Source organism: Chrysochloris asiatica, unplaced genomic scaffold, assembly GCF_000296735.1.
Source record: "Chrysochloris asiatica unplaced genomic scaffold, ChrAsi1.0 scaffold00500, whole genome shotgun sequence".
In the NCBI taxonomy this organism is placed as follows: Eukaryota; Metazoa; Chordata; class Mammalia; order Afrosoricida; family Chrysochloridae; genus Chrysochloris; species Chrysochloris asiatica.
In genome coordinates this window covers 591,148-611,308 of record NW_006409018.1, presented here as the reverse complement: position 1 = coordinate 611,308, position 20,161 = coordinate 591,148, and the positions used below count along the sequence as shown (strand labels likewise).

General features: G+C 42.7%; 1 protein-coding gene across 1 annotated transcript; it reads left to right on the top strand.

Annotated features, from left to right (window-relative positions):
- The first annotated feature begins 9,189 nt into the window (after nucleotides 1-9,189).
- Nucleotides 9,190-16,834, top strand: LOC102825604 (zinc finger protein 420-like). Its single transcript, XM_006877453.1, has 2 exons — nucleotides 9,190-10,389; nucleotides 16,817-16,834. The coding sequence occupies exons 1-2, from the start codon at nucleotides 9,190-9,192 to the stop codon at nucleotides 16,832-16,834; spliced, it is 1,218 nt and encodes a 405-aa protein (XP_006877515.1).
- Nucleotides 16,835-20,161: the final 3,327 nt, after the last annotated feature.

Here is a 20,161-nt window from a genome sequence, read left to right as displayed (position 1 = left end):
CTAGGTCTTCAGCACACAGTCGCTCTCCCTTTCTGGATCTAAAGTCCCCAGCTGCTCCATCGCTCCAGGTCATCATCTCTGCCTCCATTTCAGGCATCACTGTGGGATATATGATTCTTGTTTGGCAATATTTTTCTTTCACAGTTTTATATATGTCATCCCATTGCCTTCTTGCCTGCTTGGTGGTTTCTGCTGAGAAATTAATCTTCTTAATCTTATTGGTTCTTCTGTGTAGGTAACTTTTTTCATTTCCTCCCAGATGCTCTCAAGATTCTTTCTGTTTCTTTTGTTTTGGAAAGTTTGATTCTGATATGTCTTGATTTTCTTTTGGGGTCTGCCCTGTTGGGGTTTGTTCAGCTTCTTGTATACTTATCTTCATGTCTTTCATGTTATGGAAGTTTTCTTCCAACAACTCTTGGACAGTTTTCTCTGTGTTTTTCATTGTCTCCTCCTGTTCTGGAATTCTGGTCACCCAGAAGTTGTTCCTCTCCATGTGGTCCCACATAACTCTTAGACTTTTCTCAGATTTTTTTCCTTTTTTTTTTTTAAACTTTTTATTGTGAATTGAGTGAAGGTAAACAGACAAGATCATCAGCTTTACTGTCAAGCAGTCATGTGTTTTGTTTCATGTCAATGATTACACTCCCTTCCCTGTAAGCACAGTTATCCTGCTTCCTCCCTGTGGTTTCCTTTTTACTTCTTATTTTTCACAAATGAACAAAGTAAAAATATTGGATGTACACATCCAAAACCAGTAATATGTATTCATTTAAGTGTCCAAAGCACACATTCTGCAAGCCAGCCTTCTGCCTGCAGGCACACGGCTTTTCTCAGTCCCTGGGCCTGGAGTCCTCAGCTGCTCTGTTTCTTTATGCCATCATCTCTGCCACCATCTCTGCTGTTACTCCTTTGCTGTTCAGGATCCCACGCTCCACTCACACTCATGCTCTCCCTTCTTAATGGTCCTGGGGTCCTCGGTTCTTTTTTTTGTCTTTTTAAGTTTTTATTGTGAATTGAATGATCGTTTACACGGGCGGACATCAGTTTTACACTCATTGCTTCATTGCAATGATTACAGTCTTCTCGGTGCATCATTATCCAACAGGATTTGCTTCTATTCCTTCTGTCTTTTCTTTTGTTTTGTTTTTCTGGTAGGAACGATGCACACAAAAATACTCAGGAACATATATATATAATAATTTAAACAACCAAAGGGCGCATTCTGCAAGTCTGCCTTCTGGCCGCCAGCACACAGCCTTTCTCTTTCAGTGAGTGTAGAATGGTCCTCTGTTCTTGAAATGAAAGATGAACTTCTTCTCCTGTTTAGTTGCACATCTTCCACAATTACATTTGTGACAATTGCAATTGATCCTGGTAACAGTTACCTACAATTGAATCATAAAATCCTATCACTGTTTCTGATTGTTCTTGTGGCATACTGATTTTGAGAGATTTCTCTTCAAGCTCACTAATTCAGGCTTCATTGCTTCAAATCTGCTCTTTTGCCCTTTCAATGTATTGTCTGTTTCTGAGATCGTAGTATTAATCTCGATTTCTACTTGCCTGTTTTGTATTGTTTCAAAATTTGCAGTTTTTTGTCCTGTTGTCCCTGTAGTGTTTTCCTGAATTATTTTAAAGTTTTTGTTGTATTCTCCTTGCCTTACTTGATCTTTTTGTCAGTACTTTGAAAGTACCCAAATATCATCCTCTTGAATTCTTTTTTAGTTAGTTAGTTCCCTTATCTTTTCTTCCGTAGAAACTTCTTCTGGCTCTGCATTTTTGTGGTTTGAGTCATTCTTTCTTCTATCTTTGTGGGAGCTAAGCTTGTATGTTGTCTGTGGACCATTGTGAGGTTGTCATATTTGTGTGTAGTTGATGGTTGCATGTGGATTTGTTCGTATTCTCTCACCAAGTGTCTCCTGTGGGTGTGGTTAGAGGATGGAAGAGTGGATACCATTGTCAGTTTTTCACTTGTGCGTTCCAGTTACAGGTGGGTTTGGCTGATGTTGGCTGCTCTCGTTGACCAGGTGTGGTATAGGAGTTGGCACTGATGGACCTAAGATACTTATTGATGAAGTTCAGAGACCACAGCCTCAGTTTAAAGGAAACAAAACATCCTCACCACAGGACCATTAGATATCATCAAGATAAATGGAGAAAAGATTGAAGTCAAAGATTTCATTTTGCTCGGATCCAGTATCAACACATTAAACACAGTCAAGAAATCAAATGTCGTATTGCATTAGGCAAATTGCTGCACAAACCTCTTTAAAGTGTTTAAGAGCGAAGATGTCAGTTTGAGGACTAATGTTCACCTGACCCAAGCCATGGTATTTTCAGTAACTTCGTATGCATGTGAAAGTTGGACAGTGAATACAGGAGAGTGGAAGAAGTCATGCATTTGAGTTATGGTATTGTTGGAAAAGAATGTTAAAGGTACCATGGACTGCCAGAAGAGCAAACAAGTGTGTGTTGGAAGAAGTGTAGCCAGAGTGCTCCTTAGAAGCCAGGATGGGCTGACTGCATCTCTCATACTTCACGCATATTATCAGGAGGGATCAGTCCCTGGAGAGGGACATAATGCTTGGTAAGGTGGAGGGTCAGAGAAAAAGAGGAAGCCCCTGAACGAGGTGAATTGACACAGTGGCAGCATCAGTGGGCTCAAACCTAGCAGTGATTGTGAGGTGTGCAGGGCTGTGCTGTGCTGTGTCCTGTTGTACAGAGGGTCGCTGTGGGTTGGAACCAACTCCACAACACCTTCAACAACACATTGCATCCTGTTCTGATCTCATCTCCTTCCTGGAGGTTGTTACATTAGTATTTGGAAGTTCATGATTGTTATAAATATTCCTATTGTTATTATAGCTTTGGCATCTGATGTGGCACTGTAGGATAAGCACTGGACTATTAACTACCAGCTGCCCCTTGGCTTCCTGCTGTAGTGTCTCTGTGGGTGGGAACCAAGTTGATGCCACTCAACATCATCATCCAAGTGCTAATCATAAAGCCTATATTGTTTAGCTTTACATCTTTTCAGCTTTCTGTAAATTCTCTCTGGGGTCTTCACAGGTACTTTTGAGTTTCACCTTTGTTGGGGTCTGCATCTGTAATCTACCCCTGTGTCTGTGGAGGTATGTTCCTGTTGTGTGAATGGGCCACAATCAGTGTAGTCGTGAAAGAATCCACTGTCCACCCTTTCCTTGGCTCAGCTCATTGCATCGTGTCATGGGGCAGGGGTGTGTGTGTGTGTCATCACATGACTGCAGTATTGTGTTAGCACAGAACTGCCAACCACTGAGACCATGTCCCAGCCAACTTGACACCTATTTTGGGGAGACACAGTTCAGTCTATGTTGCATGTCTTTAGGTGACTTTTATTATACTAGTAATCTTTTATAAGTTAAATTCTGACCTGCTGCTAAGCAAGTTTTATCTTTAGTGTCTGTTATTAAGTTCCTTGGAGTCAGTTTCAAATCAGAGTGACCCTGTATAGGGGTTTTCAAGTAACAGCTAGGGGGTTTGATCCACTGACCTTGTGGTTAGTGTTTATCCTGCAGTGCCACATAGCAATAAAATATTTAAAGTAAACCTTCCCCTCCCCCCCGATTACCTTTAGTTTCAGAAATGACAGTAGACATTTCTTAGTTTCAAAATTCATTTTATTTTTTTTTAAGTTTTTATTGTGAATTGACTGAAAGTTTACAGGGCAGAGCATCAGTTTTACATTCAACAAATCATACACCTTGTGTCCTTTCAATGATTATCGTCCCCTTCATGTACCGTCTTAACAGTATTTCTCTCTATTCACTTTAGCTTTTTTTTTTCATCACTCAGTACTCTATAATAATTTAAACAACCAAAGGGCACATTCTGCAAGCCTGCCTGCCTCCTGGCCACCAGCTCTCAGTGTCTCTCTGTCCTTGAGTCTGGAGTCCTCAGCTGCTCCCTCTCTCCATGTCCCCATCTCTGCCTCCATCTCTGGTGTCGCTGCTTCTCTGGATAAAGTCCCACATTCCGCTGAGGGCTATGCTCTGACAGAGCAGACTCTGCTCAGTGCTTGTGGACACAGGGCACTGAAATAGATAGGGGCAGGGAAGAGATTTTACCTTCGCTTAAAGGAAGGTAGTTTACATGGAAGAACATCAGTTTTGCATTCTTCCTTAGAGTAACAGTTGTAGTTAAATTTAACTCCCTCCCCAGCTAACTTCCATAATTAATCATTCCTTGTCATTGCCAAAGAAGAGCTTTGTATTCCAAATGCCTGGGAGCAGCTCACCTCGCAAGAACAATGAGGAAATCCGCCAACCGGAATGGTCTAGTCATCATGTTTGGAATGCGACCCCCTTAGTACTGATGTGATCACCCTAATAGTTGAAATAGTGCAGCAATACCTGATTGATCACAGGCTCCAGGATCTTGATTTTCCATCCCGCTAAACAACCCCAGGCTGCGCCCAAGCGGAAGTTTCTCGATCCCCTGTCCTCCGGAATATCGAGACACAGTAATTGCTTTGCTCTTTGTTCTGAGCGCTGTCTTGTCTCTGAGCTTTAACTAAATTAGCAGCGTAGCTTAAAAACCCCTGTTGCGTTTCCACTGTGAATTCTCAGTCCTCCTCACACTTTGTTCTTGTGCACATTGGCGTGCCTGCACCTTTCTGACCCACAATGTCTGGGATGTTTTAGGATTCGGTAATAATTGAGGATGTGGCCGTGGTCTTTAGCCAGGAAGAGTGGGCTCTGCTGAATCTTGATCAGAGGAAACTCTACAGAGACGTGATGGTGGAGACCTGGAGAAACGTGACCTCTGTAGGTAAGAATAGCGTTTTTCTTCTTTAAAAACAAAAATTGGTTTTTTGATTTGAGTGAAAGTTTACAGTACAAATTTTTAACTCAAGAATTTATATTTTACTCATTGACTTTATTCTTCTGTTTGGACTGAGAAATGGGAATAAGTAAACAAAAGAGCCATGTTTCTTTGGTATCTGGTGCTCATCCATCCTGGTTTCTCCATGAAAATAAAATTCTCTTTCTGAAATGGAACTTTTGTTTCTCTTGTGATTAAACATCCTGACTCAAATATGGTAAATGTAAGCATTGGCTTCGGGGAGTGTGTGTCTGTGTGTGGGTGTGTGTGGGGGCGGTGTCACTGTGGTGCACTGAGAGATTCGTGGTTTGAGACCCTATAGAATTTCTTGGGTTTTTAAAGTTTTTGTTGTGAATTGAGTGATAGTTTACAAGGGAGAACATTAGTTTTGCACTCATCCTATTGTATTTCATTTCATTGCAATGATTATAATCCTCTCCATGCATCATCATTTAACAGTGTTTGCTTCTATTTCCTCTGTTTATATTTTTGTTTGTTTTTTGTTTTTTGATGTACACATAAACACTCAGGCACATATAATAATTTACACCACCAAAGGGCATATTCTGCAAGCCTGCCTCCTGGCCGCCAGCTCTCAGTCTCTCTCTTTCCATGAGTCTAGAGTCTTCAGCTGCTCCCTTTCTCCATGTCCTCATCTCTGCCTCCATCTCTGGTGTCACTGCTTCACTGGATAGGGTCCCACATTCCGCTCGTGCTCTTCTCCCTTGATGTGAACCCTGTAGAGTTTCATCCTGTTGGATACACACTCGACAGGGTTTTTTTGCTGAAATAAACTCAGGTCTTTCCCTTGTCAGAAACCTTTAAGAGCACAGCACTCCCTGAGTGTCAGGAAGCCACGTACAGTTCTGTGTTGTCTTCCCTCACGGTATGCATTTTGCATCAACGCCATGTCTGCTTTCCCTGTGTGTTTACTAAGAGAAGCAGAGGAGAGACTTGAGGGCAGTGGAGCTAGCATTCATCCAGGTCCACTGTGCCAATGAGGACCAACCCTGCGTGGTGGGAATTAACATTGGAATCAGTCCGTTGGAAAAGGCCTCTCTTGGGCTGAGGGTGCTGCTTCACAGATACCCAAGCTTCCTTCTCTGACTTGTCCAGTTATCTCACACCTAAGTGAGGGGACTCACATCCTCGTTTAGTGCTGCCTGTGTGTCGGGCCCATTGTCTGTGTGCTTAGCTCTCCTTGCTGGTCATGTATGTGACCATTACATAAATCTCACAGATATATTTCCTACTAAATTGCTTTCTAACCCTTGCCAATGTGCTTGCACAGCGAAATGTGGCCGACTCTTTCTTTGTTTGCGGCAGCCTGTTTCCCCCCTAAAAATGCCTTTCTTTTTTCTTTTCATATTGTGAACCGTACCTTGGATTCTTGGTTCAGTTTCTCAAAATCTTCATGATGAAGAGAAGTCAGCCAGTGATCGTGTAATGGTACGCTTCATGAAGAATAACCCCTGGTCCTCCAGGTTCGGAGCAGTAACTGAATCCCATGAATGTAAAGATCAGCGCCCAAACCCAGAAAGACATTTGAGGTGAGTGTCGTTCAGACATGGAAAAGCAAAGCTTCATGGTCAAGTCCTAAGGCAGCTTGGCTTTAAAATATACAAATGTTTATCTGTGTATATGTATAGACTGGGAACGTGATGGCTCCATATACGAAGCATTAGTCTGTGAACCCATAAGGTTGGTGGTTCAAGCCCACCACCTGCTCCGTGGGAGGAAGATGAGACTTTCTACTCCTACAAAAAAGTATAGCCTTGGTCTCTGTGAGTTGGAACCAGTTCAGTAGCTCTTAACAACAACAAAATGTACACACTAGAGCTTTGAACGGCAGTTCTGCAGTTGCCTGTGTGAATTCAGACAGTGAGGGCTGTGTATTACTACCAAATCTATTGCCCATCAGAGTTTGGCCTGAGCTGGAAACAAATAAGAAGTGCAGCTGGAAACATAGAAGTGCTTTGCTCAAAGATGGTGGAGTACTTAGCCAATCTGAAGATGCATCACTCTCTACAGACCCCATAGACCCTGCAGCAAGGACAATTGTTAGATACTGGAACCTTGGGCATCCGAGTGATTTTTAGGGCTTTGGAGAGCGGCACATGCTCAGTCTGCGGCCTCTGTGGCGTGTTTGCTACAGGGCCTCACTTAGCAGTTGCTGAATCTGTACACACCAATTGAAAACTCTGATACTCACTCAGACATGATGGGCTTGAAAAAGTTCATGGATAAATTCCATTATCTTTTTTTTAAAGCTTTTATTGTGAATTGAGTGATAGTTTACATGGTAGAACATTGGGTTTGCACTCATCCTATTGTATTTCATTTCATTGCAATGATTACAATCCCCTCCATGCATCATCATTCAACAATATTGACTTCTATTCCTTCTGGGTCTTTTTTTGCATGCAAAAACACTCAGGAATCTATAATCATTTAAGCAACCAAAAGGCACAACTGCAAGCCTGCTTCCTGGCTTTCAGCTCTCAGTACCTCTCTTTCCATGAGTCTAGAGTCCTCAGCTGATCTGGTGTTGCTGCTTCTCTGGATAGGGTCCCACATACTGCTTGTGCTCTTCTCTCTTGATGGTCCTAGAGTCCTCTGTTCCTGGACCATAAGATTAACTACTTCCCCATTTTTCTTACAAAACTTCTACCTTTACAGTTGTAACAGTCACAATTACTCCTGGTAACAGTTACTCACTAATCAATCATAAGAATCTTATCCCCATCTCCTTTCACCAAACCCATCTACCCAAGATAAAAACTATTGAGTGGGGATTCTACCTTCCTCCGCACACTCTGACCCTAAACTCCCTATTGAAAACTTGAAAGCCAGTCACTTTGTGCCTTTATTGACCCCCACGCCCACCCCATTTTTAGGTAGCCAGTGTCTAAGTTGCCCATCCCTATCTACCCTGACTACAGAGAGGTTAGGTTTGATCCTTGTTGTGAAGACTCCTTCCCTCTTCAGTTGGTATTTTTAGCTACTACATTCATTAAGTGTAGGTCCATTATCTTTTTTTGTTTGGTTTGGTTTTTATTGTGAATTTAGTGATAGTTTACATGGGAGTACATCAGCTTTACATTCATTCTATCTTAGTTCATTTCAATGCGATGATTACAATCCCCTCCATACATCATCCCCCCACCCTCAAGCCTGCCCCTGACTGTCAGCACACAGCCCTTCTCCCTCATGGAGTCCAGAGTCCCCTGCTGCTCCATCTGTCCATGTCATCTTCTCTGCCTCCATCTCTGGCATCACTGCTTCTCTGGGTAGGGTCCCGCACTCTGCTCTTCTCCCTTTTTCCACTCCTGAACTTTAAATTCAACCACTCCCCTCCTTTTGTTACAAAACATCTACCTCCGTTATCTTTTAAATTCCATTTTTCCATGAACTTTTCAAAGTTCCATGACAACAATTGTGAGGAGGGCACACGACCGTGCAGTGTTGCGGTTTGTTGTGTGTAGGGTCACGATGAGTCAGAACTGACTCAGCGGCAGCTAACAATAGTAACACACATAGGTTTATGTAAGCCTTGCTGTGAAAGTGTGTTTAGAGAATTTTCACAATCAGTTCTCATAAATGTGACTCAGATATTGAATGTTTGAAACACACTTCAGATGGACACTATTATCAGAAAACCTCATATTTTAGAAAAATAGTGATGGTATTGATAGTATCTTGTTTAAGTATTTAACCTATGAAACACGTGATAAATTAGGGCAGAATTCATGAATGTTCATTGTTTTGTCATGGTTAAATGGGAACAGATGTATTTTCAATAGCATGTTGGTTATTTTAAACAGATACCATACAATAGAGAACTTCTATGATATTAATGAAGGCATTCAGTGTGAGAAAATCTTCAGCCAGATTCCGAGTCTGACTGTGCTACAAAGAAATCCTCCAGAGGTAAATCCTTCGGAATGCTATGAGTGTGGCAACACCTTCGTGGGTCAGTCCTCACATACGCATCACACCATCTCTGCCAACGGATACAGTACCTGTCAGCGTAAGGGATGTGGAGAATCCGGCAGGCGACCCTGCCAACAAACCACTCCAATGAGAACTCTTAATGGAAAACTCCCCCACAAATGTAAGGCATGTGGGAAGAATGGTTTTTGTATCTCAACCGTTAAGAGTCCTGTGACCGCTCTCACAGATGAGAAACCCTATGGATGTAACAAGTGTGAGGAATGTTTCTGTAGTTTCTCATCCTTTTGTTCACACATGGGAGCCCGTATGTTTGAATGCAAAGAGTTTTGTAAAACCTATAGTCAACCTTCATCCCTCATCTTACATAAAAATATGAATCATAACAGAGAGAAAACTTATGAGTGTAGGTTATGTGGGAAAACCTTTAGTTGTTCTTCATCTCTCACTACGCACATGCGTACTCACAGCGGAGAGCGGCCTTTTAAATGTAAGGAATGTGAGAAAGCCTTCAGTGAAGCCTCCTCCCTAACTCAACACATAAGAACTCACAGTGGAGAGAAGCCATACGAATGTAAGGAGTGTGGGAAAGCCTTCAGTCGGTCCTTCTCGCTCACGACACACATGCGAACTCACAGTGGCGAAAAACCTTATGATTGTAAGGAGTGTGGGAAAGCCTTCAGTCAGGCCTCAGCATTCACTAAACATATAAGAATCCACACAGGAGAGAAGCCCTATGAATGTAAGGAGTGTGGGAAAACGTTTCGTTGTTCCTCATTTCTAACTAATCATATGAGAATCCACAGTGGAGAGATGCCTTATGAGTGTAAAGAGTGTGGGAAAGTCTTCAGGCAGGCCTCAGATCTCATCACACACAGAAGAATCCATAGTGGAGAGAGGCCTTATGAATGCAAGCAGTGTGGGAAATCTTTTAGGTGTTCCTCACACCTCACTAGACATATGCAAACTCACAGTGGAGAAAGGCCTTATGAATGTAAGGAATGTGGGAAAACCTTTAGTCGGTCCTTTTCTCTTATTACCCATATGCGAACTCACAGTGGAGAGAAACCATATGAATGTCGGGAATGTGGAAAAGCCTTCAGGTTTTCCTCAGATCTCACTAAACATGTAAGAACTCACACTGGAGAGAAACCTTATGAATGTAAGGAATGTGGGAAATCTTTCCGCTGTTCCTCATTGCTAAGTAATCATTTAAGAGTTCACAGTGGAGAAATGCCCTATGAATGTACAGATTGTGGGAAAGTCTTCAGGCAGGCTTCAGACCTCACTACACACAGAAAAATTCACAGTGCAGACAGACCCTATGAGTGTAAGGAGTGTGGGAAAACCTTTAGGTGGTCTTCACACCTCACTACCCATATAAGATCCCACAGTGGAGAGAGACCTTACGAATGTAAGGAGTGTAGGAAAACATTCAGTCGTCCCTATTGCCTGTCTGAACACATAAGAATTCACAGTGGAGAGAGGCCATATGAGTGTAAGCAATGTGGGAAAACCTTTAGGTGTTCCTCGGACCTCACCAAACATTTGCGAACACACAGTGGGAAGACGACTGTATGTCGGAAGTGGGATGTTCCATCTTTGCTATTATAATTTCAAATTTCCGAAAGTCTGTGGATAAAGGTCCGCATTTCTCAATGAATAAAGAAAAGTTACACTGACTCAAAAATGGGCTGTAACTGTGGGGTGCCCTCATTCTATTTGTTCTTTCTCAGTCCAAACTAATCTTTACCTTCTTTAATGTCTTTGCCTATTGCCAAGAAGTCTGTACCCTTGTGCTCATGTGGTTTTATAGCTTTTAATGTTGTTATTGATGTTATTTTGCATGCAATTAAAGACGTTCATCTTTTACTCCACTGAAGAATGTTTTTTGCTTTCATATTTGATGGTTTCTTTCCATCCTTTCCTGTAGCAGAGTTAACGATTTTGCTCTTTATAATTAGTACGTTTCTCATAGGGTGATATGTAAGATACTGTGTAGGTATTCTATTTTACATCGTACTAAATTGACTTATTTTAGGATCCATTGACATTGTCTTGTTATATTTGCTTTGCTATTGCCCAGATAGTATTTTCTGTTGTACTGATTTTCTACCCTTTATTTATTAAAATAGTTATAATAATAATGTAGGTAGTCCCCAGATTTCTAATGGCTTCCATTCCTGTCTTTCAGCAGAGTTGCGTCCATCAGAACAGTTATCTCTGGTGGTCATCCAATGTCAGTGAGTCCGATGTTTGTCTTAGTGCATATAGAGGACTCCCAGCATGGCGCTGTAGGATTAGCACTGGATACGAACCATCAAGGTCAGCAGTTCAGACCCACCGGTTGCATCTCAGAAGCCGGTACAGGGTTACCGTGAGTCAGAACCGACTTGACAGCACTTAACAACACCCACCAACTATTTAGAGAATCTCTGGTAGTGCCATGGGCTAAGCTGATCACAGGGTTGGCAGTTCTACTCCACCAGCCTCCCTGCAGGAGAAAGATGAGTTTGTCTGAGAAAACCTATCAAAGAGTTCTATCCGATACAGTCACTGAGTTGGAATTGACTTGAAGGTAGTGAGTTATAGTCCACAGTATCTGCATAGCAAACGTTAAAGAAACACTTCCGGACATCTTTAACACAGTACCTTGAGAAGAAGAATATTTGGATGCGCATTGCAAAGTCAAATCTTTTTGTTATTGTGAACCTTTAACTCTTCATTGGATTCCTTCTTAGCTTGGCGCCCAGACCCCTGACTTAGGGAAGCTGACAGACTCCACTACGTGCACTGTGTATGCAAACCCCTGCCATGGCATGGGGCAGGGGAGGGGGTGAAGGGGTATAGGGCAAATGTCCAGCCCCTTTGAGTCTCCACACATGAGGTCACTGGGGCCCCTCGTCTGTACCTGGCTTGGGTAGCGAACACAAGTGGAGGGTGGACACTGTAGTTCTAGTGAACAAGGGAGGCAAGGTTTGAACCCTAGCAGGAAGGGGTCTTAATTCATAATAAGCTTTAGGAAACTGGTCTGTAATTATCTGTTGTACATAGTTGGAATGTTCGAAACTCAAGAATTGCCTGTTTAGGCTAATCCATCTAGCTCTTTTTGTTTTTCTTGCTTAAATTCTCGATTTGGTTTTTAGGAATTCCCATAAGTTGGTCCCTGTATTTTTGTTTCACGTGTCCCCATTATAATATCTGCCAATGTCTGAAGGTCATCTTGTCTTTTTTTCTGCCTGACTTCTGGGAACACACTTTTTCTCTCAAGAAATCATGGTTAACTTTTCTTAGAGAATATTTACAAAGATCTAGGCATTAGGTATGCTTACTGCTAGTTAGAATGGAAAGTGGGAAAAGCTAAGAAATGTGTTAGTGAGTATATACTTACAAAGATACATAGTGATACCTGTTTCTGTGTGTATCTGTATATATTTTAAAAATTACAAGATCAATTGTTCCCATTTCTCTTGTTCCACTCCTACAACAGGTTCTTTTATATCTTTTCCCTCATTTTAATATATTGCTTCTTTAATAGTTTCCTGGCTGTTATTATCCATAGTACATTATTTGCTGCATCGTAAAATATACATAAAACTGTTTCAGAATTTCTGAGACGATGAACTGCCTTACAAAAACCATTTGTCCTTTGTTCCCAAGAGTTGGACATCAGTTCAGTCTAATGAGTGATGCCAGATAAGATCAGAAGGACCACTTCATGGCTTGATGCTAACCTCGTAAGGCACCAACCACAGAAATTGGTGACTTAAGGAAGCTTCCTTCTTGTTGAATACCATCAAGTCGGTTCCAACTCAGCAACCCTGTAGAAGGGTTTCCGAGGCTTCAAATCTTTGCAGGAGCAGAAAGTCTCATCTCTCTCCTACTGAGTAGCTGGCGAGCTCAAACTGTGGACCTTGTGGTTTGCAGTCTGGTGCTTATTGTATGGAGACTCCGTGTCCCTGAAGGGAGCTTCCTAGTTGGTGAGAAACATCCTTCACTGTGGAAGGTTGCATGTCCTGGGGACATGGAAGCTCTTGTCCTTGCGTTTTTTTCTTAGACCTTGCCCGTGCTTCTTTTAATTTTTATTCTTTTTTGTTATATTTAAGTTGTTATGTTAAAGGTGGCCTTTTTATGAATTGAATGAATTGTTCCAATAATTGTTTGAACCAAAAGGAGGCTCAGAATGGAGGCAAGTACCACTAAGGCTGGTTATTCTGAGGGGGCAAAAAGGAGCCTCCAGACTTTGAGCCAATAGATCAGAAGTTGGAAGTCACGCAGACTTCCAGATTTTCAGCCAGTATCTGCCTCTTGGGCAGTCTGCAAGATGTCTATAGTCAGAGGGAGAATCCTGCGTGGGTGACTGGTACCCGAACTAAAGAAGGACAGGAATCTGACCTTTCCTTCCACAAGGCGTGGTTTTCATGTGAAGTGGGGTTTCTTAGTCTCCTTGGCATGAATACTAGTTGTTGAAACCATGGCTCTGTGTGCTAATAATACATCAGACTGCAAAGTCATTTGAACTGCAAGTTTGGTGATTTATGCTCACCAGCTGCTCCTTGGAAACCCTATACACAGTTGCTATGGGTTGAAATAGACTCGAAGGCACTTAACAACAACAATCCCTAATGATGATGTCTCCACTCCTGTACTACGTGATGGGTGGGATTTTACTGAGGGTTGAGCAGTGGGTTGAACCAGACTAATATCTCTATGTAGCAAGGACTCAATGAACTGTTTTAATGAATGAGTGAATTCAATAAATGAGCACATTTACAAACAATCAGGCAAGGACTTTTTTAATTTCATGCCTCTCCTTGCAAAAGTTTCTGCTCCAACATCTCTACACACCTTGATACTCTGCACGTCAGTGAAAAATGCTGCTTTCTCTATCCACTCTGTTATCACGTTCCTTTTCCGACCCATCTCACCAGCATTTACTCTCAAGTGTCTTCAATATCTCCTGTATCAAATTTCTCCAATCCAATTAATTGCTAAACCCTCTCTTAGCTATGTTTAGCTTTTTCAGGACCTCCATGTTTAAGTTTTGGAAAGGTACTCTTGGGGCCCATGTTCCAGCTTTCAGCTACCCCAGCCCAATCAACTCCTTCATGACCACATCTCCAGTAGAGCTCTCTTTCTCAGGCCTATGTCCCATATATTATACCCTATAATCATTACACCATGCTACAAGGAGTTTAAGGAGCTCTGGTAGCGTAGTCGTTACAAGTTGGGCTGCTAATTTCAAGGTCAGCAGATCGGAAACTACCAATGGTTCCATGGGAGAAAGGTGAGACATTCTGCTTCCATAAAGATTTACAGCCTCGGAAACCCTATGCAGGATCGCTATGAGTCAGAACCAACTCCACGGCACATCACCACCACCACCACTACCAAAGAGTTTATCTTGTCATAATCATATCATTTAGCAATTCTAATACTGCAATCAGAATGTTGTTTTTTTAACACAGCATTTAATTATATCTCCTGATTATCATTCTACATTTTCTTCTCGCATGTTTATAATGTGTTTTCCTTTCTGATTCATTGATTGTACAAGACTCCTCTCTGAGACCACAACTTTTAGGAACAGTTTTATCATAATAGTTCTTTATTGTTTTGGTGTGGTGGTTTGGCTCACAACACAGTGCTAGTTGTCCTCTGTCCTACACACTATGAATAGAGCGTATGCCCATTTATCGCTGCTTCTCTGCCCTCAAACACTTGAAGACGCAAGGGATGGATGAACTTATTTCCTACAATTCATCAGGTTCTTGGACCACCAGCCCACAGAAAAGGATTGTTCACAGAGCAGGCAATATTACTGAATATGGAACAGGTAAAATTAAAACAATAATGGTGAAATAGAATTTTCTGATCGTGGAATGAATATAAGAGCAATCCTGTAAGTAGCTGCCATAGATCTTTATCACAATCGGAATGCTTCTTTTGTTTTGTGCATTTCTTTCTTATATGTGGTGGGCTCATCTACAGCACAGATCCAGAATAGTTGCAGAAACATGAACCCTGAGATGGATGTGGAGCCAGCTTGGATCAGAGTAAAAGTTCAAAGTGGTCATTTTGGGTAAAGAGAATTCTAGGAACCCAATGGCGAGCTCCTTGGTGTACTGATCATGCCTGGATCTTGCACAATGACTGATAATCATTCTCTAGATTCAAATAATTAAACATGATGGGGACTCTTATTCTCTAAATGTTACAGTAAGCTATAAGGAAAAGTCACATCACAGAGCACATTGTAAAATTAGTAGAAACCATCACATTCATTTTGCTGGGATCCACAATCAACACTCATGGAAGCAGCAAACAAGAACTTAAATTACTTACTGGGCAACTCTACTGTACAAGACCTCTTTAAAGTGTTGAAGAGCAAAGATGTCAGTTTGAGGACTAAGGTACGCCTGACCCAAGTCATGGCATTTAAAATTGCCTGATATACATGTGAGACTTGGACAATAAATAGGGAAGACCGTAGAGGAATTGATGCATTTGAGTTATGGTGTTGAAGGACAATATTGAAAGTAGCATGGACTGCCAAAAGAACAAACAAATCTATGTTGCAAGAAGTACAGCCAGAATGGCCAGACTTCATCTCTCATACTTTTTATGTGTTATCAGTAGGGACCATTCCCTGGAGAAGGGCATTATGCTTGGTAAAGTGGGGGTTCAGCTAAAGTGGAGGTTCAGTGAAGAAGAAGAAGAACCCCCAGTGAGATTAATTATTGGCACAGTGGCAGTAGCAATGGGTTCAAATGTAACAGCAATTGTGGGGATGGTGTAGGACCGGCTGATGTTTCATTCTGTATTGCATATGAATCAAACTGATTCCATGGCACTCAACAACAGCAATACAAACATTAACTACAGAATTAGATGAACTGTCACCCAAATCTTCAGTTTCTTATCCTACTCTATTAACCAAATGAATTAAAGCAGACACTGGGGTGCAAGAGAAATAGAAAGATAGTGTATTGTCTGGGCAGACAAGGAGCAGCATGAAATCTCATGATCAATGTACTTTAGGATTCCCCTTTAGACTTCTGGGATTCTGAGTTCTTCCCATCTCTCCCTGCCCTTTAACTTGTATCTGTACATAAACAGAGGTCCTGCTGTTGAATCACATTCAATTAGATATCCTGTAGATACATCCTTTGCTTCTGATGTGTGCCTGGGAGTACAGTGGGTGAAACAATGTGTTCCTTTCTAGAGATTCTTGGGCCTGGGGTCACTTGGAAGACTCTGGAAGGGCCCTGCGATTACTCTTGGGATGGAACGTTGATGAGCAGGTGCCACTGGCAGGCTGGACGACTTAAGACAACAGAAGGGTGGGTAGTGGATCAACAAGCCAAACAAGGAGTAACAGAGATTAGTTCTCATTGTGGACTTTATTGGAGTCCTGATGTGGTGCTGTAGGATAAGCATTGGTCTGCTAACCACAAGGTTGGTGGTTCAAACCCACCATGTGCTACTGGGAAACCCTATAGAGAGACACTATTAATCGAACAGATTTGATGGCACTTAACAACATGGACTTTATTAAGTATGTGTAAACATGAGGAATCCTGCTGGGTGTAGGATAAATACTAGACTGCAATTACAAAGTTGGCAGTTGAAACCCATCTGTGTGAGTGAAAGACATTCTGATTAAAAGCCCTGGAAAGCTGTATACTATATGGATTCCTGTGGGTTGGAATCGACTCGATGGCAGTGGACTCTTGATCGTTTATAATTGTCACTTTCAGAGGTACTTCATCTTTTGCCTAATATGCCATGGAATGACTGGCATCTTGTTGATTTTCACTGTGGAAAATTCTTTTATCTTGAGTCCTCAGCATTTGGAGAATTCAGGCTGGGTCTGCAACAACGACAACCCACGACATAGAAGTCAAACTATGTCAAGAGCTGTCAAGATGGGGAAACATTTATGAGGAGCAAGCTGATAACTTCTCTAATTTGTAAATTTCAACTTCTGCCTCTCCTCTAGATTGTCTTTGATGACTGAAATCCGCGTGGTCGCTTCATCCACGCGTGGAAGAACACCCAGGCTTTTCTCAATTTTGGAAATGTGAGCAGCCGGACCAGGTGTCATATGTTAGAGCCCTTTCGGGGATGCAACGAAGGCTCTACAAACCGGATGTGGAAGTGTGCGTCCTCGTTTTAGCGCCGTCCTTTGTGCGTCCTGGGAGGGTGACGTTCCGGTTCTAGTTCCGGTGGTGGGATCGTCCTGACTGCCTGCCCCACGCAGGCTCGTGTCCCGGGTCCGAGGGCGCCGCTCCCGCTCTTCCGCGCGCCTTAGTCTCTCCCCCATCCTCCTGGAGACTTCGGTGCGTTCCCTGACACGTGGTATGCGTCTGCGCGGAGCACAGTTCGCGACTCAGCCCCGCATCGTGCGTGCCCCGGGAGAGAGCCTGAGAAATGCAGAGTCGGGGCCGCCGGGGGGCCCGGGCTCAGTAACTGGCGAATCTGGGGTACCCCGCTCCCTCCCTCCACCCGCCATCTGCGGAAATTAACAGACAGGTGACGAGGTGCGAATCCACAGGAAGTCCCTACTCTGGACCCCGGAAGTCCTAGGAACCGGAAGTATGCTTTCTCGGTTTCCGGTGAAGGTTTGCTGGGCTCCTTGTGGTGGGACGTCCGGACGCTGTCTCCCTGCGCTCCTGGTCTCTTCTCCGGAGCCTCGAGGCCGGCTGGGTAAGCGGAGACCCCACGTTACCAGCGCCCCTGAAGCCCCCTTTAAATTTTTTTTTTTTTTAAATCACAGTTTCTCTACCTGAAATGAGCCTTGTTTGTCTTCTGCCCTTCATGGAGGAGTTTTGGTGACGCTGATGGTCTGGAAGATAAGTGTCGAATTGAGAAACATACGGAGTTCTGGTGTGGCGCTGGGGGCTAATGCGTAGGACTGCAAAGTCGTTTGAACCTCAATGTCGGCAGTTCAAGCTCACCAGCTGCTCCTCGGAAACCCTATAACCACGGTCATTATGGGTCGGAACCGACTCGAAGGCACTCGAATACACAATATGCACACAATATCCCAGCCTCAGGAGGAAAACATTTTCTCAGAAATTTTCAGCAAGATTATGAGAAGATGTTATGACTAATTACGACTGTCAAAATTGTAAAAGTAGACGTTTTGGTGAGAAAAACGGGGGAGCAGTTAATCTTACAGTCCAGGAACAGAGGACCCTAGGACCACCAAGAGAGAAGAGATGGAGGCAGAGATGAGGATGTGGAGAGAGGGAGCAGCTGAGGACTCTTAGACTCATGGGAAGAGAGGTACTGAGAGTTGGCGGCCAGGAGGCAGACTTGCAGAATGTGCCCTTTGGTTGTTTAAATGATATATATTCCTTAGTGTTTTTGTGTACATCCCTCCAAAACAAAAACGAAATGGAAGCAAATGCTGTTGAATGATGATGCACGAAGGAGATTGTAATCACTGCAATGAAACGAGTGTAAAACTGATGTTCTCCCATGTAAACTATCACTCAGTTCACAATTTAAAGAGATGGATCAGATTTCTGAGAAATTTAGGGACTGCTGCTGTCCTGGTTTGAGAACAAAAGTTAAACTCAGTGGGAAGAAAGAAAGAAATGTTCATTGTGAAAGCAACAGGAAAAATATCATTCACCTAAAGGTGTAAGTGAAAAATCGTCTAAAAAACACCTTAGAAGGGTTTTAACGACACAAGTAAAAATGATTGAAGTATGATGAGTTCATTGATAAAACTTAGAAGATTCATTCTGAAAATTTCACTATGTCGATATCTCATAGCTGCACATGCTAGTGTACAAGAAACAAAACTACATATGGGAACCCCCAGTTTCAACATTGGACTCCAAGTCATCCTCTAGTTTTTCAGCCTACCCAGGACTGTTGCTTCTCATCGTGTGGAAAGAGTAAATTCTTCTCCCTGTGATCTTGGTTCCAGAAAGATGCCCATGATGAATGTAATTTTGTACTCTGGAGGTTGGGGTCTCTTCTCCCTTCAGTGCAGATACCTTGAGCTGGAAGCATTACCCAGAGCCTAGGAGGAAGACGGAGACCTGTCCTTCCTTGCTAACACTGTTGTCCCCTTCTGTTCCCTCATCCTTCCATTTCACATCTCAAGGTAGTGGTGAGAGAGCTAGTCCAATCCAGGCAGCTGGGGAGCTAGGGTGTCTGCCGAGGACATCTGAAAATCCCAAGGAAGGATTTCAACTGTTCTGAATGGTATGTGGACCGAACTTGATTCATCTTTTTTCCAAAGTACCAAGTGTTCTGCTTTCCCTCCCTTCCTTCTGCCTGAAGTGTGGCCTTTTGGACTTTGAGACATTCTCCTTGAGTTCCAGAAGCAGGAGCCAAGAAATGGTGAGTTCTGTGTAGAAATAGGTTATTCTGACAATAAGTGGGTGTGGCTGGATATGAGTTGGGGGGCCAACTCTGTGCTGCAGGGCTATGGTTCATTAATCAACAAAACATGACTGAGGAGGCTGGGGGACTGAGCCCTAGAGAACCTTTTGATTCCTGCTCCACTGTTACTGGGCTCTTCCTCTGCACATAATATATCACTTTTCAAGGTTGGGATACCTGTGACCACCTACCTCAGGTGGCATCCTGGGGTGTGACCAGCCCCAAACTTGGTTTTTTTGTTTTTAACGTGTAGAATGACAAAGCCTGAATGCTGAGCAGCTCTGGCTGGGGAGTCTGAGTTCCCTCCACACCTGTGATGTTACGGCTTATAGTGAGCTCAGCTGGGTCCTATGTGGGCTTTTCACACTCGTGTTTTCTGTTTTGTTTTTAAAACATTTTCTTTGACAGTGGGGAATACTTTTGTCTTGAGAATTTCACGTGTGTGAAAAGCATGACTTCCCAATCTAGGTCCTTGTCCTTCCACCTCCACCTAGACCTGGATTTTAATCCAGGTAATTTGCCACTGATGTCCGAAGTCTTGAATTAGAATCTACAGTGAAAGTGTTCTCTATCGCTCAAGCTCACCATGTGAGATGAGTTTAAATGCTTGAATTTATAGGTTCCAATGGAAGGTTCTGGTCTGTTTCTATTGAGAATGTTTTTATTTAATGAATGCCAACTTCTCACACACAGAGGGATGCCTGCTTTAGGCTCTGTGCTTACTTAAACCTCGGGAAGATTCTTAGACTCCTACTGTATTTAACAAGTCGTGCTTGTGGTAACTATCTTTGCATTTCAGAAGCATTCTTTCATCTGTGATAAGGATGTGAAGGTTCTGGTAGCCATGTTTACTGTGTTTAGAAAGAGAATTAAAATTTTTGTTTTGGTAATTTGTGAAAGTGTATTAGTCTGTGTGATGGCAGTTGGGTCGAAAGTGATTACA